The 24,291-nt window shown below is 33.3% G+C and overlaps 1 protein-coding gene across 9 annotated transcripts in view; it reads right to left on the bottom strand.

Annotated features, from left to right (window-relative positions):
• Positions 1-589: 589 nt before the first annotated feature.
• Positions 590-24,291, bottom strand: part of LOC145693750 (uncharacterized) — a 290,468-nt gene continuing 266,766 nt past the window's right edge. For 8 of the 9 annotated variants that reach the window (XM_081770043.1, XM_081770044.1, XM_081770042.1 and 5 more), the window contains 5 exons: positions 22,157-22,225; positions 18,512-18,589; positions 17,010-17,137; positions 6,513-6,679; positions 590-1,858 (listed from right to left, as the gene is read on the bottom strand). In XM_081770043.1, the coding sequence (XP_081626169.1) occupies positions 1,769-1,858; positions 6,513-6,679; positions 17,010-17,137; positions 18,512-18,589; positions 22,157-22,225 (532 nt within the window). In that variant the 3' untranslated portion in view covers positions 590-1,768. The remainder of the gene's footprint in view (positions 1,859-6,512; positions 6,680-17,009; positions 17,138-18,511; positions 18,590-22,156; positions 22,226-24,291) is intronic. The other variant, XM_081770047.1, reaches the window with a different exon arrangement.

Below are 24,291 nucleotides of genomic sequence, written 5' to 3'. Positions count from 1 at the left end.
TTCCTAAATATTTAATGAAATAGTATTAAACTCATAAAACATACTTCTGTGTCAAGCAATTCATTTCTGTGAAAGACCAAGATTATCAATACAAGACCGATCAAGTACGTGTGTGTCTATGACCCTAAATATAGTATTTAAGTTCTACCTTCATCCCTATAACACTGTCATTAAGACAGTGTCACTGTCGTCAGTACACATGAATGTTTGTTAGAAATTCACTGATCATATGCGTTCAGCAGTAATTGGGTACAGATATTATACCTGTTGACAAGTAAGGTTTATTCAGGCCATTTCCAGAGATTAAGCTGGTTTCTTTTTACAAAGGAAGAAATGATAAAAGGATTCACTGCCTTTTGCGAATTACTTACATAATCAGGTTATTCAATATTTTGGTACGCATTTTATAGATTTCTTTTAACAGCCTTTGATACATCCGCTCTTTTTGACGGATAATGTCTCCACAAAAAACTTACCTTTTTTAAATTCAGAAATTTTCTTCTTTCGTTTGTAATAAAGAAACAAACTTGAATGGTGTAATTTATCAGAAGGTTTACACTTTGCAATCATAGTCTAATAAAAGGACAACTTGGGCTTAAATTTTATTTAATATTACAAAATTGTTCAAAACTAGTAATGAAACAATCAAAAAAACGTACACTTTTTTTTAAACTTTTTCGTTAATACTTCTTATTGCACGTACGTGCTTTGCATCAAAACTTTTTTTTTTTTTTTTTAATATTACAATGTTTAAAATTGCTTAATGCATAGATGAACACTCGTTTTGTAACTAAACATTAAAATTCTGTTGGTTTCTTACATTTTAAAAAAGACAATGACAGCTTCACAATAAAACAAGATTATGTTTCTTTTCAGTTATACGTATTTGTATATATCCAGAAAAAAATTACATGACCGTTATTGGAAAAAAAATGTGGTTACTATGTTTGGAGAAAATTACATATATAGAAGATACAGAAATAGATATCAGAATTATCAAGAAACAGAACTTTTGGAAAAATACTTGAAAGAAAATGGTTAAGGGTAGCCGTAGTTTTTATTATTATTATTATTATTTAATGGCTGGTAAACTTAATAACGGTTTACTATTCTGAGTTAAAACTAAAAACGCGGTAAAAGAGAATATATTTCTATTATACTTGGAATATAGTAATAAGGAAAACGCATTTCTACTTACATTTCTAAGGTGCTCTATACTGATATAATAGGCTTTATGCATCCAATATAAAAAGTTTTTTTTTTTTTATTACACAAAAAGCTTGTAATTTACACACGTGAAATAAAAACGACAAGTATATTCTTCATAAACTATATTTTCGAATATTTACAATGAAATTTTGCAGTTTCTTTAAGTTTCCTTAGAAATCTCTTTTTATACAATTTTCATATCTTGAAGTTATTACAAAGAAAGAAAAAAATGCTAATCTAACAAAAAAAAAAAAAAAAAACTAATATAGTTTAGAACTATGGAAAGTAATGCTACCCCTAATCACATTTCTTTACAAGTAAATTAACACAATGAATAACAACAAAGCTATTATCTTTGCATAGTATATTAACAAAGAAAAAATTCTGCTTTACAAAAGTTAAAGAAACGAATTTTACTATTTTATAAAATAATCGAATTCCGTTTCATTTATTTTAACACAGTACTCGTATAATATTTTATCACACATAAAATAGATGAAACGGTTTAAATCACATGTTACACTGAAATAATAATTCGGTCTAATAATTTCTGACGGAACTAAGTTAGAGGCGGGAATTCGTCTTGCATTCTTGTAAACACACGGCAAATTGGGCATACACTTTCCGTCTTGAGCCATTTTCTAATGCACTGTAAAATAGTAAAAGGAACATTCGTGATTTAACATAAATATGCATAATTTACATCAAATATTGCTTATTCAATACACGTAAATACTAATATATATATATATATATATATATATATATATATATATATATATATATATATATATATATATACCTAGAATTATTTGGTAAGTACAATCTTAAATTTAGTGAATAATAATAATAATATGGAGGATGGAGGTGAACTAAAAGAAAGCTGCCTTTTAATGAATTATTATTCTATTTTTAATAATAGTTGTTCTCGTTGAATAGAAAGTTCTGACTGAATATCTAGACACCAACTTTCAACAGGAAGACATTCAAACCAATTTATGGCGATAAATCACAATTTGCGTTAGAAATAATCTTTCAATAAATAATAATATTACATACAGTGGACCTTAGGATCACAAACTTAGCTCGTTTCATAACGCTTTTCGCAAACTCAAATTACTTTTCCCAAATTAACCCGTTCTAGCTATAGATAAATGATGCATATGTATTTCTAACATTTTTAAGTATTTTTCTGTGATAAAAAATAAATACAGAATGAGAACAAAATTATCCTTAATTACAGACAAATAAGCAACACTAAATTATATAAAACATTACTGTACTTTGCTCTTACGTTAGTTGTTAATTGCTGGCACAGGTGATTAGCGGAGGAGAAAGCTACTGCTTAGAAGGGGAATCTTTCTCCATAAAAATGGTGAGCAACTCTGGCTTACTTTTTTTTCTCTTTCTATTTTTTGCGTCTATTTAGGTCGTTCCTTTTCAGATATGTGTTCAAGAAATCGATCTAAAGAAATGTAAAATGCCCGAAAACACTAACTAAGCGCGTAGGATTGTGGGTACATACGTATGTGCGCGATCGAATCCCAAAACATTATTCCCGAGCTGGGGAAAAAGCTATTGACAAAACTAGTTCGTAAACGGACTTGATCGTGAAAAACCCGGGATCAACTGTGCTAATTTTCTCGTAATTATTGGCCTAATAGTTTTGATTTTTATACAGCTGAAGAATAAAACATAGCTAAAACATAGGTTACAGATTCGTTAACATATTGATTGCAATTGTAAAATATAGAAATACAGTGTAATATGTGGTGGTAAATGGAACGTAAAAAATGGATTCCATCTTTGAAGAATAAATCGGAACATTCCATTTGTTTTTAATTGCTCCCATCATCTGGAATTTTGTTGTATTTTTTTTTTTTTTTTTTTTTTAATTGTACACCCGCATTAATATACTGTACGTTGTGTATAATGAGCACCCTGTTTGAGAGACTACTATATCTTAGGAACCAGTAAATCGAGTGAGAAACTTGGCACGGTAGTCTAGGTGAGATAAAGAATTTTAAAAACTTTAACTTGGAAGGAGCACTTTTTTGACCCACAGAACAACTTTAGAATCGCTTGACGTGAAGTCGCGAAAAGTAATGCTGGTAAAATTTAATCCAACTGTTAATCTACCTTTGAATTCAAAACCAATACATTTTGTTGACTGTCACTACAGAAAGGTGCATGTGTATTTATACTATACATATATATCTATATCTATATGTATGGGTATATCTATGCCTTCCTCGAATGCTTGAGATCTTCGATGATTGTTATTTTTAATGTGCTTCACATTTAAGAATTTTTTTCTAATTGTAAAGAATGCAGCTTACACAAAATCTTATCGACTATGTTTAAAGTTTATACAAAACTATTTCTGTTAACTGTCGTTACTTTTAGTTTATGTGATATAATGACAGAAATGGAAAATATTGTTTTTATATGAAAACCAAAATGATCAGTTTCTGTTTCAGTTTAAGCTACTCACTCAAATTACAAATATCTGAAATCTCGTATCTTTGCAATTTACTGCAATTTAAGTCCATCATATATTCGAACACTATTATATAATGTATTACAGTACACTATCCGGCGTGAGGTCAGGTCAGAATAATAATAATAATAATAATAATAATAATAATAATAATAATAATAATAATAATAATAATCTGGAGTTCCGGAATTACTCACTTCCTGTCCACTTCGTTAAAAGTAAAGTAGATTATTTAAAAAAAATCCTCGTTATATTGCTTAAAAAAATAACCTAAGCTGGACAGTCGAAAGTCTACTTTAATTTATTTTGGCACTTTCAACTTAAATTATTATCTAATCGTGGATCTGAGCGCAATAGTGGTCTAACCAACAATAATTTAAAAATAAGATACACAGGCTTCAAGTTTCTCCACTCTCTTTTGAAAATTATGTTACAGAGTTTATATTTAACAGATGGTACAACGAAATTCTCAACTAGTATGCTGCACTGTAGCTTTGTACTAGACGTTGAGGTGAGCGGTCTCGGGTTCGTAGAATTGGCATTTATTTTGTAATATACATTTTTTATTTATTTATGTTGAGGAATTAGTAATGTTGATGTTGATTAGATGGGGTTGCACCCAAGTCCACAATTATGTTTGATGTCTGAGAAACAAACTTATACTACCCATAAATAGCAAAACATTTCATGCAACACTGAAAAACTTAATTTAAAAACAACGAAATATTTCATGCATGTGAGGTTAAGAAAAGAAAGAAGAAGATATATTACGAACAATAACTCAAATGTTCTTCAACATTTCAAAATTAACATAGGAAAATCCTATAACCTTCACACTTACAACAAATATTTCAATCAGTGTAGGGTTAAACAAAATATTAAACGATCAATCTGGCAATCTTGTGCCAACGTGATACTCACTAGCTTTGGGGTATTCAAATTTTACTTAATTTGTTTCATACTTCAATTAGTTTAAAGTCTTAATTTGCATTCTGAGACACGACCCTGGATGAAACTCTCCCAGGAACTAACAGGAGTAATATTCTAACAATTACTTTATGGTGCCAAAGAAAACCCTAACAAATTTCAATCACGGTTATTATCACAAACAAGACATGAAAACACTCGATGTCTATGCGCCAGAACCCATGAAAAGACATTAGGTATTACATTCGTACTAGAATTGCTTGCTTACAACCTTGACAGAGCGCCTACAATAACACAGTCGTTCGGCCAAGTGTTATAAGCAAGCAGTTATAGTACGAACTAGCTCATATTATATATATATATATATATATATATATATATATATATATATATATATATATATATATATATCTTTCATTACAAGCTACTTCCACAACATAAATTAAACTAAAAGGTGAAAATTTCAATTGATCCCACATTATTTACTAAAAGACAGGACATTCAGGTATAGGAGTTTTCAATCGCACTCATGATCACAACAGCCATTAGAGTTCATGTGAGCTTCCTTTCTTAATTCTCATCGTATTTTAGTTACTTTTGTCTCTTGTCCTGAAGGAATTAAGAAATGCCGCGTATTACATGCTTCCTTTTCAACTCAATGCAACATCACTTTGTTTCGCAGTGATAATTTGTGTTTAAAAGGTTTATTAAGCCTTAATTATGGTAACAGACATTTAATTGCAATAGCTGAACTTCAGTATCTAGATGTGTTGCCTTATGGCACAAGATCACATCGAAGGTTGAGAGACATGCGACAGATTTCTACGGTGCAATTTCAGAACTCACCACATAACACGAATTTTACATTTTCAAGTAAGGTTTCTTTCACCGTAAACGACAGGTATTGTTAAATTACGATATTTTAAGCTACATTCAATCAACTACTCATTATATATTTCTTGTAATATTACACAACTTACTCCTCAGATATAATTATACTGAAAACTATCGATCTATAGTAATACCTATATCTAAGTGTATTGAAATAGAAACAGCCATTCAATAATTGTATAATATATTAGTCAATGTGGACTTCTAAGCATAGTTACTTCTGCAGCTCTAGCCACGAAAAACAAAAATTTACGTAATTATGTATTTACTTTAGACTATCCTATGTTTCTATTATATTTGTAAAAAGTAAATAGCACTGAACGTTTACTGGCAAGTTAAACATTAAATACAATATTAAATATATGTAAGTACGTGGAGGGACTGAACTTCGAACACATTATATACAACAAATAACGTGAACAGTTCGCTCTTCGCACTTATTTCGAACAAATATGTATCTAAGTTTAAATAAATATTATTACACATTTTTGGCAGTAATATGTTTTACTACATTCCTTTTATATTACTACTAAGTCTAACTCTAGTAAACTGTTAGACTCACTACTGGAATATACATGAAATTAATATGTACATTCCCTTTTGATTGAGAAATATCAGGATTCTATTTGATCAAGTTCGCTCTTATTGAATCAAAACTTCAATACTTTGTTTTACGCACGTTCCGTGTGATAGGACATTTTCACCTTGGAACTTCTCCCGAAAATACAGCCTAATTTATTTACTTCACTTTCACACGTGCCTAATATAATGAACCTAATGTACGGTAGGGATTTTTAAAATTAGAAAAACTATAGACATTAATACTTTTATAAAAAACGTTAAAATTTGGCGCACATATCACACAGGAATCCACGAAACGTTTACACTGGAAGGAAAATATCTACTGCATAATCACGCACATGAGTAACGAACATGCAGCTACTTACAGTACAATGCATATCATACTATTAAAATAAATACATACTTCCGTATGAAAGGTATGTTTGCAGGTTAAAGTTGTTTTTTCTCCAATCATTTTTTGAAGACAAATACAACACTCTGATTCATCTTCTTCTTTTGACCAAGAGGTGCAATTTGTTGTATCACGATTTCCTCCCCATGCGACACCGAATTTTTCTAGTCCCATGGAACCTACAACACAGAAACACAAAAAGCTATTCAGATGGGCACTTCTTCACTCGTGAACCCCATCGAGTTTGTTTTAGTACATATCCGTACTAAGCAACATGGGGAGGTTAACTAACTATGAACCCCTTGATCAAAGTTTTAATTCTAGCAGGCACTACAGTTAATATTTATTCTACGACGCTACCTTTAAGAAGCTGCTCCATTTACAGATTGTAAATATGGAAAGTTAAATAAAATTTAACACACTCGAACATTAGTTTCATAAGCTCTGTAATGAAGACTTGAGTTGTTACTGTATCAATGATTCAAGTCAAAGGACTTAGTAACGTTTGTTATTGGTCATTAAACAAACATTTTTACAAATGTGAGCAAACTTCACTCTACAAAAGAAAGGAACATGATGGGGTTCATCGTTTCCTAGTCAGATATTATTTATTTTGATACTTGTCTCAGTTTGATGGATCTTTATGGCACTTGATCTACAAAACATCTGACACTTTTAAATATTTAAAAATCAGAAAATAATTAAGTTACAAACAATGATACATGAACTGACAAAAGTTGATGCCTTTTGTTACAAGCCACGAGCTTGTTCATAGACGCCATGCAATTTCGTACCTGAAGAAAACTGTGACTCCAGAAGAGAGTTCTCAAAATGTACGTTGGTTTATTGAAAAACATTCGATGACGCACTACGAGGAACTTTAGAATTTATTACAAAAATACCCTTCTTCAAGAAACAGTGTCATGAAAGTATAAAGAGGTTGTTTTCATTCTATAGTAACGATTTCGAGATGCATCTACTTCAAGAAATTCATAAACGCCGCCACGGTTCTATCTGGTGGCTCTGTATTTTGGCTATCGCCCGACATCAATGTTTCTATTGAAGGAGGCTGCTATGCAGTGTAGACACGTTCAATCACAACAATTCATCTTCACACTTTCCACAGACGGTCAATAGTGTGAGGTCTCTGCGGAATACCGAAGGCGCAATGGTGAGGCATCTGCAGATTTCACTGGAATGTGGGTGAAGAAAATGGCAAGAATACTAGTTTCTTCTGTCATCTGTTGATGGAAGAGGGAGAGGTATGGCATTCTCTTCATATAGTCATATCAGATTTGTCTCCTCCTCCTTTCCATACAGACGAGGCAAGTCACGATCTGAATTTTGTGTCAGTCTGTTAGTCTGATAATAATTGGAATTCACCTTGAGATTGTTAGTAATATAGTGATCTTTAACTTTCCACTCTAACAAAAACCAGCAACAACCAAGAGTCCTTTACCGAAATTTCCTTATACTCACGACACCATCTTACGAATTTTTAACGTCACGCTCTCTGTAGAAGATTGCACGCGGAATGTTAGTTATTTAGCTATCATATGTTTCGTCCAGTGTGACAATATATTTCCACCTGTCGGCCGCTAGATTGTGTTCGTAGAGCAGTTGACAATCAGTGCGATATTCTGCGACGTATTATAGCGAGAGTTCTTGAACACGCTCCTTTTGAAGCTTTCCCATCTGAAATCTAGATGAATTATAGTATGAATTGTTTTAGGTGATGTTCCTCTCTGCGTACCTTGGTTTATGCCTTTGACAAAAGCATGCACTTTCCACGGTCTGGAGCAGGACTGGATCTTTTTTGTTTCTGCCATGCAGGAACTGCCCAACTTTTCGACTTTCCTGTCTCTTCTTTTTAAACACATGTTTTCTTCGATAAGGTGAATCCACACACCCTGCACATTTTGCTTATGGCACTGTAATTGTATCTGGCAGCGAAACATGTTGTTATGTGGTCTTAGTAGATATCGATCGGAGGTGGCCTTTTTTAACATGAATATTCGCCACACCTGTAATAGATAAACTGAGGTTCAATGCACCTATATGACCAGACAGTCATTCTCTGCGTTTGTGGCATTACTATTGCTTGCGAGAATCGTCACTATGGGTGGAAACAACCTCAGTAACAAGAACAATGACATTGTTGAATTGAGAGTTACACAAGATTCTACGAAAAATGTTATGATTGTATCAAGGTTCAACTTGCAAACCACTGAAATCATCTGATAAGCCCATACAAAAGTAGGTTTTTCAACAGACATGTTAAACAAAGAAAATGATTAAGGAAATATATTTTCTCAGAAGCTTCACGTTTTAGCAACAGTAAATCGCTACAGAAGAGCATCTGGAGATTAAAGAACTTCCATGAACACCGTAAAATGGCAAGGGGCTTCTTGAAAGTGAATATATAGTGTGCTCTTTGTCCCTTTCTCTTTCGCGGAAAAGGCGGTCACTGTAGTCAGTTTTTTAAGACATACTGGAAAATTTTACACTTTCACAACTCGAAGAGCTTCAGCCCTCCCTCATTCTGCAATAGGGCGATGCATAGTTTCACTAGGGAATCAATATCCATGTTGTTTTGAATTATTGCTTTCAAGAAACATGCATCGGACGAAAAGGCTCGATTCTTTACGATCAAAGACTGCCCCATATAATCGCTTTGAGAAAATTTTCTCTCGAGATATATGAGGAAAAACAATTTATTCGACACCAATGAAGGGCATTAATGACCTGAAAGCCGGAGAAAGAAATGGTATAACAACTGTAGATGTGGACATGATTCCCAACTTGGAAAGAAATCAAATATTTTGATATTCTCTGTGCGACGATCAGAATCTAGCATTGCCTTATCACATTTAACCTACTCCACTCCATCACAGAACATTAAACTCTTTATCTATCTATCAATGATGCCACTTTAGATATACCATCACTACTTTTTGAATTAAATATTAAAATGTGTCAGACGTTCTGTAGATTCCAATTACAATAAAATGGTTCTGAATTCGCTCAATAAATTGTAACAATTAAAATTGCAGCTGTAAAATATATGATATAATAAAAATAAGACAAAAATAAAGTAAAATAAACAGAAGTTAAATAAATATGTATAAAATAAGTTATGAACAAAAATTACGTTAATAATGTATATATGAAAAAATTACATTAATTAAATAAAAACTTAATAAATACTAACTGAAAAATCATATAACACCACAACGAATTCACTCCAGAATTTCATTGTTTGGATCAATTCAGACTAAACGACTTCATCTTGGTAACCTCGTACAACCACCTTGCACTATACCAACCTCAAATCAAATATATTTAAAATCACAAAAAAACTCTATGTTCAGAGCAGCTGTGTTTATTTTAGCCTCCCACAACTCTCACAACTGGTACGAGATTCTTACAAGCTTAATTCGGCAGTGTTACTCTTGCTTCATTGTATTTCACCCCATAAGATATATTACTCTTAGTTTTATCATTGTGTAATCCCAAATAACGACATATACAACTAAGATGTACATTCGAACCTTTGTGGCAAATCAGCAGAACTAATGCCGAACTAGAAAGAATGATGTGTCTACACGAAGTGTGTCCAGAGTAAATTAAATCGGTGGAAATCATGTAGACTGGTGCGGACTTTAATTTCAACAGGTTAGCTGTGGTGTAGATAGCAACACAAAATCACTTTTTACATTAATTTCATCACTTTTTTAAAAATTCTTTTGTAAGATACAATATACCGAGGTAAAGTATTCTTCCACATTTCGGATGGACATGTCTTTTAGGAAGACTAACATCTCGTTTCAGCACGAAGATATAAGAGATATAGCCACGCGGAATTCGAACATGCTACCGCCAGAGTTGTGTTTGTGCTTCATCGACTGGTGAAAAGCTTTCGACTGGGTCAATTGGACGAAACTTCTTAAATACTTAAAGAAATCGGAGTCAACTGGAGATATCGACGACTCATTCAAAACCTGTATATAGGACAACGAGTGAAGTTGCGCTTGAATGAAGGAGAAACCAATAGTGTGGAGATTGGAAGAGGAGTGTCGTCCCAATTATTCAACATCTACAGTGAATGTTTAATGAAGGAAGCATTAATCGTAATTGGAGATTTCAAGATTGAAGGGCAGATCATTAACAAGATCAGGTATGCAGATGATACAGTTATTATAGCTAAAGTCAAAAGAGGACTACAGGAGATGACTGACAGAACAGTTGACACTGGAAAACTATACAGAATGAAAATCAACATCGAAAAGTCGAAAGTCATAAAAATATCCCACGGAAACACGCCTTCTTGGATCAGAGTAGAACAAAGAGAACTTGAAGAGGTAGAGAATTTCAAGTATATGGGAAGTATTTTGACGAGAGACGTTTACTGCACCCAAGAGATCAGGTCAAGAATTCCCATAGCCAAAGAAGCATTCAACAAGAAACGATCACTCTTAACTAGCAGGCTCAATATTGGACTTAAGAAGTTGGCAAATGGTATGGAGCATTGGACTGTATGGTTCAGAGGCTTGGACATTACGGAAGTTAGATAAGAAATATTTAGAGATTTTCGAAATATAGTGTTGCGCAGGAAAATGGAGAGAAAGAGCAACAATCGAAGATGTTTTAATACGGATAGAAGAGAACACTTCTATCCAGCATCCTTCGTAGGAAGGCCAATTGGATTGGACACATCTTGCGAAGAAATTGTCTTCTTCACACCGCCATAGAAGGAAAGATGGCAGGCAAGCGCAGAATAGGAAGAAGCAGAACACAGCTGATCGATGATTTGAGAAACAGAAGAAAATATTGGGAGTTAAAGAGGAGGCTGACCTGCCGAAAGGCAAAATACTTAATAATAATAATAATAATAATAATAATAATAATAATAATAATAATAATAATAATAATAATAATAATAATAATAATAATAATAATATCGCCAGAGATCGAACTGGAATCTACGGATAGCGAATCTGATCGAAGATGGAACAGCAAGTAAGGAAAAAGTCAAGTAAAAGCAAAGATGGGGAATAGAACATGGAAGCATGTATCACATCACTGGGAAGGAAGAACAAAATGTCGAAATAAATATGAATCTGGTGACACTGTATTATGGGGAGGTCATTACAAACAGATTGATACCTAATATTCTATTTTAGTAGTGAAAAAGCGGTGGTAGTTCTCGGTGAAAAAGTAATACTTTTTGACTTTGGGTATGACAATGAGACGTAAGAGACGAAACAAAGATTAAAGGACGATGATACATACATAGGAGCAACTTCTGCGCGCTGGAAAGATGTGGAAGCAAATTGTAGCAAAATAGAATCCTCGAGGAGGAAGAAACGTGGAATGCGTAATTGAAATAATTGACTTTAATGTTGAGCAGAAAACACGGGATGGTACTTAGCAGAGTGGATTGATTTATATCAGTTTGATTTAAATCACAATTTTAATAAAGATTTAAATCACTTGATTTTTCAAATAAGAATCGTTGATTTAAATCAAATTCCGAAATAAATTAATTTAAAGTGAAAATAAGTAAAATCCCATTTCTGTTCTGTTATTTCGATTATGGAAGATAATAATCATAATACAATAAGACTCAAATGTATGTACAGCACAGTATGAAAAAGAGTATTATGCAGAGGATGATTAGGGAAAATCCCGTTTTCAACAATCCTCTTTTTTCTCTTCGCAGGGTTTTCAGATCTTTACTATTCCAACGGGAAAATCACCATGGACATTTAGGACAAAAATTCGTGTGTGCTCACGTCTATTTGTTTGTTTCAAGGTAATAGGGGCGTATTTAGAGGGGTCCAATCCCCTCTCTGAAACAAACCAAATAGATTTTAAAACTTTAGGCGAAATTTATGTACTATATACATAGAAGTTCCTCGGGATCGTAATACGGTAAATTTTGAATGCGTTAAAATATCGAATAATACTTTTGATACTTTCAAATATCTAGGATCAATATTAACATACGAAAACGATATTCACGAAGAAATTAAATGTCGACTAAAAGCAGTTAATTCGTGTTATTATTCACTTCAAAATCCCTTGTCCTCGCGAATTCTGTCGAGGCATTTGAAGCTTAAAATATATAAAATGATAATCATGTTTGTTGTTCCGTATGGTTGCGAAACATGGTCGCTTACTATGAGGGGAGAATATAGACTGAAAGTATTTGAGAACAAGATGCAGAGACGAATATTCGGACCCAAGAGGAACGGGAATAGGGAATGGCGGAAACTTCATAACGAGGAACTACATAATTTATACGGTTTATCCAACATTGTGAGGGTCATCAAGTCTAGGAGGCTCAGGTGGGCAGGTCATGTAGCCAGGATGGAAGAAAGTAGGAACGCTTTCAAAATCTTAACTGGAGTACCAGCCGGAAAACGACCATTAGGAAGACCTAGGCGCAGATGGGATGACAATATTCAGATGGATCTCGCAGAAATAGGAATACAAAATAGAAACTGGATCCAGTTGGCTAAGGATAAAAGTCAATGGAGAGCTATTGTGGACGCGGCATTAAACCCCCGGGTTCCATAGGCCATAGAGTTAGTTACTTAATTTTAAGCGAAATTTATGTCCTTTATATGTATTTCCTGCCGCTAGCTAGTTCCCATTTTTAGAAGTATGCCCCTGCCAAATATCAGTAACTTTCGTGAAAAGAAAAGTATCATGTTGATAAACGTTGCTATACTTTTTCCTTAAAACGTTGTTTGGGATTCAAATAGGTTAACGATTGGGGACCCAATACTTTCACTTAAATAGCACAATTGACATTTAATACTAATTCCTAATGTTATTTTTTCAGTTCGCGACTTGTATTATACGAGGAGAAAGATTTGATTTAAATAAAAAAAAATCGATTTAAATAAAAAAAATCAACAAAAATGATTTTTAAAAAATCATGATTTTTTCCACCCTGGTACTTAGTAATTAAATAACGTTAAAAAAAATTTAAAAAAGTAAGAGGGACTGATCGATTTCTACATGCAGAATTTGCTGGTAATGAGGAACATAAGCACACTTTCGAATCTAATGATACTCCAACTTCAGGCCTTGATAAACTCCTGAAAGACACAAAACACAATACTGATAAAATGAAAGTGATCAAAAAAATCTTATTTGCTCATTGAAAGACAGGCATCTAAGACCTTCTTCAATCGAAGGAATTAAAAACCCCGACATGGACACTTTGGACAAAGGTTGGAATAATCCATTACCACCTTCCCGTCGTCTTAAACCAGAAGAAAAGCACACTACTTAAAGATATGTATAGTGTGTAAATACGCACTGGAAGTCCCAAGATTTTTGTTTACTAGTGTAGCTAGCTATCTAAGTGTATTTTACCTGTATAACAATTCTCATTCATCCTATCCCTACTAAATCCCCTTTCTTGTTACTTGCGACTTCACAATGCTGACAGCAGTCAAGAGAAAATTCGATGTTTCATATGGTTTATAAAATAAATCTTTAACAAGATACAAAATGCAAAGATAAGTAATCTGATTGATGTAGAACATGTAGTTTGGTAATAGTACCATTATTAGAAACAAAGGAACAACTGAAATCTTGAGTTCTGTATATATATATATATATATATATATATATATATATATATATATATATATATAGGGTGTTATTAACTATACCGAAAAACTGTAAGAGGTAATTCCTCACATCAAAAAAAGTCAGAAAGTTCCTATGGACCTGTGGGGAAAAGTGCATAGTTTCAGAGCTAGGGCTGTCCAAAATCGCGAAAAAACCAAATTTCAAGAGGCCCTATTTTGAATTCGAGAAATCGTGGAGTGGCGGTCCTTATCAGCGTAAAGGAAGTCACGCATACACAATCCAAAAATACATCTTTCATTAATGTTCAGTGGGTGTGAAGAGTAATCCCTGCAGGGTGAAATTCCCAGACATGCCATCATCAGAATTTTGAGATATGCTCTGACTTTATGATTGGTCAAAGTAGGCAAATGATAGGCCTTGGCAGCCGTGAACACGGAATCCTTTGGCGCGATGTCGGAAGTGTTAAGAATCGTCAAGAGCACGGTCTCTCGTACTCGGAGAAAAGCATGCTGTAATCTTTTCTTTCATGCTTATAAGTGAAGAAAACGTGAAATATACCATGACGAAATACATCGCATCAAACGTTATTCCGAACACGAAAAAACATGGAGCTGTCGGTTCCTAACACTTCCGACTTCCCTCTGAAGCACTGGATGTCGATTGTTGTCAAGACTTACCTCCTGCCTACTTTGGACCCTCCTTGAAATCAAGGTGTATATCTGAAAACGCTATTGAGAGGATATTTGAGAATTACCGGTATATCCTGTACATAATACCCTGCATACCCACTGAAAATTGATGTAATATGCATTTTTGGATTGTGTATGCGAGAGTTTCTTTACGCTGATAAGGACCACCATCCACAGTTTCTGGAATTCGAAATAGGGCCTATTGAAATTTAGCTTTTTCACGAGTTTGGACAGCCCTAGCTCTGAAACTATGCACTTTTCGCTATATGTCCATATGAACTTTTTCTCTTATTTTGATGTGAGGATGGGAAATGATCAAAAATTAATAGAAGGAATAAAGTTGTGGTATAGAATGTTCCGTATGTGTGTTTACATCTGTCGAGTTTTTATCAGCGATATGAAGAACTGAATTTCAAGTTTTAGTTTAAGTAATTAAGATATAAAAGGTTTGTGTATTTTCATGCTCCTGATATATTCATTGTGGACATAACGTTCTTGGCTGTCAATGCAAAATATTCTTAGCTGGTTATCAAAATATTCTTAGCTGGTTATCACTGCAAGGAATATGCAACCTATTTTAACGCTGCTACACAGAAGAGTAAGATGCGTAGTTTTTTTTACTTTATTGGGGTATGTTTAGAAATATGATGACAGCAGATACGTTAACTACTACTACTACTACTACTAATAATAATAATAATAATAATAATAATAATAATAAACTAATGCAGAATCTGTTTACTCGTCCCACTACCAAAGAACAGTGGAATTCAAGTTGGCGTTCACCTGAAAGCAACGCAGCTGATGTGTTGAAACCCTATTAAAAATAGGTGATTAAGAAGAAGAAAATACATTGTTTAGAACACTGAGAAGACATTGTATTATTGAAGACTTAACAGAAGGTACGCTAAAAAAGAGAGAAATATTATGGTTAATGAACGAAATTAACGATGGTACTTCTTACTTTACGACGAAAAGGAAATCGGAAGAAGTAGATACATGGGAACTCCAATTTTCCGCAAAGTCATTGGGAAATCCATGATCGCAGGATACTTTCGATTACAATAAATTTACACATCCAACCCTATAATTTCCTTTAAGGGTTATTCAAGTATATTTTACGATCAATACAGATCTACAAGATCGTAATCTGTTCTCATTTCAAAGTACAGTTTTCTAATACTGCCAGACGAAAATAGTTATGAATGTGTTAACTTCAGAGAAGCCTGACGAATATGGAACTTTCTTCCAAAGAACTGTAGAATGAAGTTACAGAACTAATGTGAAACTATTAGTACTATTTCAATAATATTTTCTTCAATTTTCCTTCCTAAATGCATTTTCAATTACTAACAATAAACGTAAGAGCTTTCGCATGAAATTCAAGACAATAGACAATGTTATGAGCTTCTACTACATAATGAAGTGTGATATCACTACTTCCTACTTTAGCTTTACTTCCTATTTTTTTTTTTTTTTTTTTTTTTTTTTTAACACTTAACTACAGAAGATGTAAATCTATTAATTCAATTACATTCCTATAAACATTTCCGAGTTTTAATCACAACACAATGAAAAAAGAACTAATGTAGCGAAAACTAATTTGAGAGCAGTTCAAGTTATTTTCAACGTAACATAATATAATGGGGATTAATTTCAATTTTATTCGAACAGAATTCATTTAAGACCTTCCGGAACCATATATACGCGATAAGCAATATTATGTCAACAGAAAAAGGAGTTCTACACGTCTGTATATAGGTAGATTCTCAAATATCTTGAACTACTCTAGTATTCGAAGTTCTTCCCAATCTATTTCTATATGTATTTACGAAATCTTATTAAATATTGATTCTTAAACTTATTATGAATACACGTTTCCGATCTACATACATACAGTAATGAACATATTAACTGATATTCTGAAATAGGATGTTACTAAAAAGGAATTAATGCTTCAATGATTCTTACTTTATTTAACGAGAAGTTTCTAAGAATTATACGAAAAATCACTCGATTATTTGAGATTTTTGAACATAACTCACTTAAAAACCATGAGTATGTTTTTCTTTCTCATGCTATCTAGACTAATACATCCTCTAAAAGGCAAATACAAAAGATAACTTACACATAGATTATACTATTTCACGAAGAAATACAACTTAAACTTAACTAAATGTGATTAAATAGTAACATAATGTGTAATTACCTTGTCGTTTATTTCCTCTCTCTTGTAAAACCCGTTCAACAGCTGAAATAATTGCATCTAACGTCTGGCCAGTGAGTGATCCTTGATGTCTTTGTCTCACCACCTGAATGCATTCTCTTAATTCAGTTCTTGTAAAGGAAAAATGTGGAAATAAATGTTAACACACAGAAATTTTACAACATGGTATTAAAGTTGGTTATAATAATTGCAGAATACTTATTTTCAGTATTACTTTCTATTTTACAAACAAAAATTTTCTTTCACTGTGGCAATCTCTCTTTCAAAAATGTGCAAATCCTATTGCGTATAACCTCAGTCTTGAAACGTATTACATACTCAATCAATATATCCCAAAGGTAGAGAAAATAAAGCCATATCTATTCTTTAAAATATTTAAAAATAGACCGTAGGTAAACTATTAGCGTACTAGCTTCGTAATTGGAAATTCGTCGTGGCGGCCATTCAGTTCCTCTAGGCGAAGTCTAGAATGGTACCTTTAAATTGATATAATCTGGTACGATATTATTACTATTCTGATTCATTTTATTATTTTCTAAAGACATTCGAATTCTATATTTCTTTGTCTTCAAATACATTACTGCATTATTTGGTAAAATTAGTGACCTTTCTTTTTTCTTCTTGAATTCTTCGGTAAAACTTAGTGAGCTTTTTTTTTCTATATTTTGTAATTTTAAATACCTTACGACATCATCCGAATGAAGTAGGTATATACATTTCCCTTGAGAATGAGTCAATCCATGTTAGTTTCGTTTTCTTGGATGTAAAGAGAACGATTAACTCTGTGTAGTGAAAACTGTATTTCAATTGGCCAGTTCATGTCGGAATTATTGACAGAACATAGTCGGTGTGTAATAGTATTGTTCCTGATGTCCCTATTCTATTCCCAATAAATAATCAACCCATTTTTGCTGGTGACTAACTAACTTCATATTGATGACACACTGTTTATTTTACATCAGAGGACTTACCACAAAACAGCTGATTGTTTAGGGTTAATGGGAAACACCAACAGAAAGGCTATTTGTCCTCATTACAATACGGTCAATGGTCGTACTTTAAAAATTCCAATTTAGAATAAAACTTCTATAAAGTTCAAATATAAATTCGACAAAAAATAAATTTAAACAATAAAAATTAAACGAGAGCCCACAAAAAACACTAAAAGAATGAATAAAATATATAAAGAAACTAACTCAAAGAATAAACAGTAACAATAACATGCTACGAAAAATTTTAACAAGAAAAACTTCAGTACACGTTACTATTCGAATTTCACGAATAACAGTGAGATTACGGCCACTAACGAACGCTTTAACCTCCAAACTCTGACTAAGGTGTTTTTTTTCTTAAGTTCTAAATGTTCTATGAAGTTCGAATATTCTCTTTGTTCTACAAGGATGTGCGAATTTCAAGGAGATGTAATACAATACAAGGATAACCTTATATTTAAAAATTTAAAATAAAATAATACAAATACTTACTCTGATTTAGTAGGGAATTTCTTTTGAAGCTCAGCAATAAGTTTTTGATGGCTGGATTTTTTGGGCTTTGTTTCAGCACTACAAAGAAAGTCATTAATTGAGTTTTACAGTATTGAATATTGTTCGAAAATCATGGATAACCAGTTTCTTCTTATTATTATTAATAATAATAATAATTTAAAAAAAAAAAACTCCCCTAACAAATAGGCAAAAGACCTCTATCTTTCTCTCTCACGCACATATACAGACAGACAGATAGAGAATGAGAGAAAAAAAGAGAGAGATTTTGCGCGAAATAATCCTACCTAATAGAAATGGGTGAACATATTAGAAGTATCATCTTCGCTCGCAATATTGTGATATTAGAAGTGAATTACTGGATTAGTCTATAAAAATAAATAACTACATACGTAATTAATGATGCACAACGCTTTCTTGAGTTTCAAGTTTAACGAAAAAGAATTATTTGCCTCTTCTTTTTCATAAATAAAATTCAAGTAAGTGTACTTAATATGGAGCATCTTTAGATAAAATGCAGGAAGAAGAGATCAAAATCTGCTTTAAAAGTCTTTATTGTTTTGTTTCTTCGACTACCTCTAATGATGTTCAAGCTCAACTCTCGTATATACTTATTTACTTATTGTTTTCGTAAACAAAACATTTGGTCCCTGCAAGTGAAAGAAAACTTTGAAACATAATCATGAATTAATCTTCCTCTGTTTCAAAAACCGAATTATCTACACTGTTGACTTTGAAGCAAATTGTTCTTTAGAAAACGAACAGTTCACGTATAGTACACAAGAAAAAACTTATATCTGGCAACAATAGAACTGAATATAGTTTCTCATTGAAACAAAAGAAATTCATGGATTACATTAAGACATCTAAAATTTCTACCAAAAAACCTCCAGGCAGTGCAAAATTACAAAATAGATTACTCTTTTTCTCTCTTCTCTACCTTCAATTAGGCCTTTTCAAGTTCTGATCATGAACTGCTTTACTGCAGTATTCAAGTTCGATGAAAAAACACATTGACTGCCACGTTTTATATAATCGACGCTATCATTTTCTTGGGAAATCATTTTCGATATATGCACCCGACAGAAAAAAAAGTTCGTTATTTTAGCTCTAAAATGAAAATTATCAACAGTATGGTTATTAAATTACTTATGATGAATTATTCTTGATAACGGTTCCTTTACGCAAGAGGCAAGAAACGGGATAACTAGTATCAAAAGTAACAACACATAAGATTGTTCGATTGATATCAGACCGATTTTGAAGGGCACTTATTCTACGAGAAACCTCACCACAACCGATGGTGTTCTACTGAATTCTCAGCACTAAAGACTATTATCCAACACCGAAGCAAGTTCCGGCGAAGCATGGGCACGGGAATTCGGACTGTCCTCCTTACAAGCTTACCCAAGATCAGAGAAAGTAAGTGGATGCCAATGTTGATAATGTATTTTCAACTGGCCAAAGTCACAGAATTTCATTGGACTAGCATCAGGGGTTTTCACACGAATGTCTTGAAACGGAATGACGTGAATTCGCCACTCCTGTTCCATTTCCTTATAACAACGCAGAGAATTTCTGATGGTATGACTTGAAACCTTGACTATCTGGATCGTCACCTGGTTGGCGTTCGCATGGTACAACTGTGGAATGTAGTTTCGAAAAATAGGTGTCTTAATGGGTTTCTGGAAATATCTTGCATTCATTTCACGTTTTTATCGATTTTGCATATCAGCAACTTCTCCACATAACTGAATTGTGACACAAACGAAATTTTCCTGGCAATGACGAATAAGTTACAGCGGTCCGTGGCATCGCTGTCACGGTACGTTAGCGCTCGAATGTAACCACTAACAGTGGTATGGATGTATGTTCCATCCATTGTAATAACTGATTGGAATCTGGACCCTGCCAGATGCTTTTCACACTGTTTCCTGCAGTTCGTGTTTCGTTCTACAATGTGACACAGGAGCAGATGATGTACACAAGTCTTACGAACGCACTTCAGTCAAAGCAACTTACGAATGGGTTGTACATGCAGATGCCAAATAGAATCGCTGGCCCATCGCACGTTGGATCAGTGATTGCTGATATGCCAACTGGTAAATCTCCTAGAGCACTGAAGATGTTATTTCCTTTGAAGTCTTCTTTCTGGTGTTTTTCGAGGGAGACTCTTTCGCCACGGGCTCTTAGCTTGTGTTAACGGTTTACAATAACTTTTGCAGTAGTTACTCTGAGTGTGAACCCATTCTTCCGATAATGTATTATTTTGCACATGTTGAAAAAATGAGCATAGAGAAGGTCATAGTACTCTTCCCATTAACAGTGTGATTTAGGTGCCATTTGACGACTCTCACTCATCTACAACTTCAGACACACTACGGCTTACAACAGGAGCGTCGTTCTAGTGTCATTTCTCAGATAGCAGTGGCTTTTCTAGTTCGATCCAATATAAATCGAACAACCTTCTGTATATGATACTATGTCAAAGAAAAAATAACGGCTAGAAAAGAATGGCAACTAATGTAATAACTGAACTTGCCCTTTGCATGTTTATATTTGAAGTGTACATTTATTTATTACATGAATGGTATTGAAAAATTACAACACGTAAACAAAGTAATAACAAGTATCCACTCAAAGATAATCCCGAAAAATAAAACAAAACAGAAAAAATCACGTCATTGCGTAAATATTTGACCTCTTGCGATGACATTTTTGAGAGGATATACTGTATTTCATGAGAGAGATGAGGCACCAACACTGTTCCGCAGCCGTTGAAGAAACTTGACAACAAATTTCGCGAGTCGTCATAGGTGCACTCGTGTTTTCGGTGAAGTGTGACAAGTGACATGAGGTGCTTGCTTATTTTCACGTCGTAGTAAAGATATATTGCTATTCTATTGAAGAGCGCATGTTTACTGTGAAACATTACTGGATTAGTGGTTACATTAAGATATGTCAGAGAATGTTTTTGAACAGTTTGTTGGTGACCGGCAAGGTTCTGTCAGCCACATTCACAAAACTGCAATATCGTGTTCAAATGTGTTTAGAAGCTGGGAAGGACACCTGCAGTACCTCCTGAGATTTCACTTCATTTCTTACACATACAGAGATGTACAATTTTATTTCCATCTCATCTCCACTTATCTTTTCTTATATAAAAATTTCTGTGGCTACCGTCAGATGGGACACCCTGATAATAAAAGTTATTACACAGATGAGAGGTTGTAACAAGCACTCCACTTACATAAAACTTATCCCTTCATATTTCTGGGATGTTGCAATCTGAAGTAAATTTTCGAATACAATATTCTAGAGTTTGTCGTGTTAATATATGCAGACATCTGCATTTTCATGAAGAATTCAGAAGTGAAACTTTAAAACACACTTGCTGAAAGAAATTAAAGGTAATCGTACTTGCAAACCTATTCATGTAATAAAATGTTTTCCCTTCTTGCTAGTTTACACTAAAAGAAATTCGTAAAAATTGTAGCATTATCAGAATCCTAAACAAAAATAAGGAAAACTGAAGAGTTACGCTAATCATGTAAGGATACTGTTGAGAAAATTATCTTTTAGGAATAGCAAGTTCCTAAAAACACAGAAACAATTATGTGAACTTACGGTTTCAATCCAAATCCAGGAGGAACCGAGGTCAACATCTTCATTGAATCTTTTTGAGTCAGCGAAAGTCTATTAAATAATAAAATAACGAATATTAATCATTTAACACACATAACACTAAAAAATGAACACATCGCCATATAGACATTAGAACATCATGAACTAAATAACTGAAAAACGGAAATACTTCGAAATATAAAATTATTGTTACACGAATGTATTAAGGAAGCGATATTCTATTATTCGGCATTTCTGATTTTGTTCATAACACGATAAATTTCGTACAATTTATCCAATTTTGATGACAGAGCATATACTTTCCTTCAACTTAGCGAAACAAGTCTATTGATAAGAGAAGAAATCTGTGAACAATGGGGGTAAAATCAAACTGAAAATGCTGCAAGTTTGCACATGTACACTCATGTCCAAAATGATTGTCGCATATCTATAACTGTCTTCTTGTAAGAATATGATTTGATAATGATTTTGCAGGGTACTTTTAATACTGATGCTGTGTGTATAATCGGAAAATGTATATTTGTGGTAAATTTCAAAGGAAAAGAATTATAAATACGAAAATGAGAAAGAGTAAAAGAAAATGTTACTAAATGGACAAGAAAGTTTTATTGTTCTTATTTACTGCTCTTTTGACATGAAATTTGCCACATACATGTCTTTGCCGATTATACACATACTAACATTATAAGAAATACCAGGCGGATTCGTTATCAAATTATATTCCTACAACAACATATTTATAGACATGCGACAATAATTTTGGACATGAGTGTACATAATGCGATAAAACAATTTTCTAGTATAACTGGTTAAAAAAAATGCTTGAGGTTTCCCACTGGCTGAGACTGAAGTTGGTAAGAATATACTTATGAAACTATCATTTTAATCCATAATGGCGCTCATTTTGTTTCATGATTTCCAACCACTTCCGCCGTTTCGAGATATTGAAAATGAGGGGTAAATTACACATCCTCCATATACAATACGTTCCGATGACTATATATTTCGTAAAGATTCTTTGATATTTATGAAACACTCACTGGTGCTTTGTTTAAAATTTACTATTGCTTACCATTTTACTACTGCCGACTACTAGGTCTTGTAGAATTGATCTGAGACGCCTACTAAATACTGTACATCGTAAATGCGCCAACACGAAGGGCATCAAATAGATTTTATCAAATATGAACTGAAGTTACCTATATTATTTTCGACGCAGTTTCCTGTCCTGCTTGCCACGTTTTTATCATCTGATCATCTTCACTTCGGCATGATAGAATACTACTTCCCCGTCCCACCACAATTAGAAAACTGCCTGAATCACTTCGATAGTCATGATATGACTAATAATGATTCAGACTCGTAAATCGAATCTACTTTATGACTCCATATGCTACTTACTCATTTTCTTAACAAACAGTATTCTCAGCCCTTTGAGTACTACTACCCTCGTTTTGCTAGCTCCGTACGACCCTTTCTTACAAACAGTAACGACTGAAATACAATATATTACAAACCACCTCAACGACGATCCGTCGACAATCTATCAGCAACCCCTCGAGGGACACGGTCCATTAGTTGAGAATAACTGACCTAGGAAAACATATTTAATGTTTCCGGACGAAGAAAAGGCTACAATTCTACATTTTGAGCTTCATTACTTTCTATAAGTTGGTTTATCTTACACAGTATTTATTTAAGGGATACATTTATCAGAATTATAGTTCTTCCTTCAAAGTAAGATCACAATGGCTCAGTAATGGAGCTCTCACTTCTAGTGCGACAGGTCTATAGAAGTTTGTGGTAGATAATACCGTGTCAGTGAATTTTCCGTTTTCTCCTAACCTCACATTCCAAACAAATTATTTCACAATAATTAGCTTTCATCCATCTCCATTGCCCTAAAAGGCATAACCGTGACATGTTAAACACTTCATTTCATTTCAGTTCTTCAAAGACTTTACGCAGTACTGAGACAAAGAAGATCAATCAAACATGTGTATCTCTCTATCTTTCAAAGTTTTGACACTGTCCTCTAACTTAAATGATATACTATTATTTTTATTCACTGAGATATTGTACCTAATTGCTGTTTATTTTCCTCATTCAACTTTCGA

Source organism: Thermobia domestica, chromosome 1 (genome assembly GCF_964235325.1).
Source record: "Thermobia domestica chromosome 1, izTheDome1.hap1.1, whole genome shotgun sequence".
NCBI classification, from domain to species: Eukaryota; Metazoa; Arthropoda; class Insecta; order Zygentoma; family Lepismatidae; genus Thermobia; species Thermobia domestica.
The sequence above is the reverse complement of the archived record's forward strand: the minus strand, read 5'-3'. Positions and strand labels throughout refer to the sequence as shown.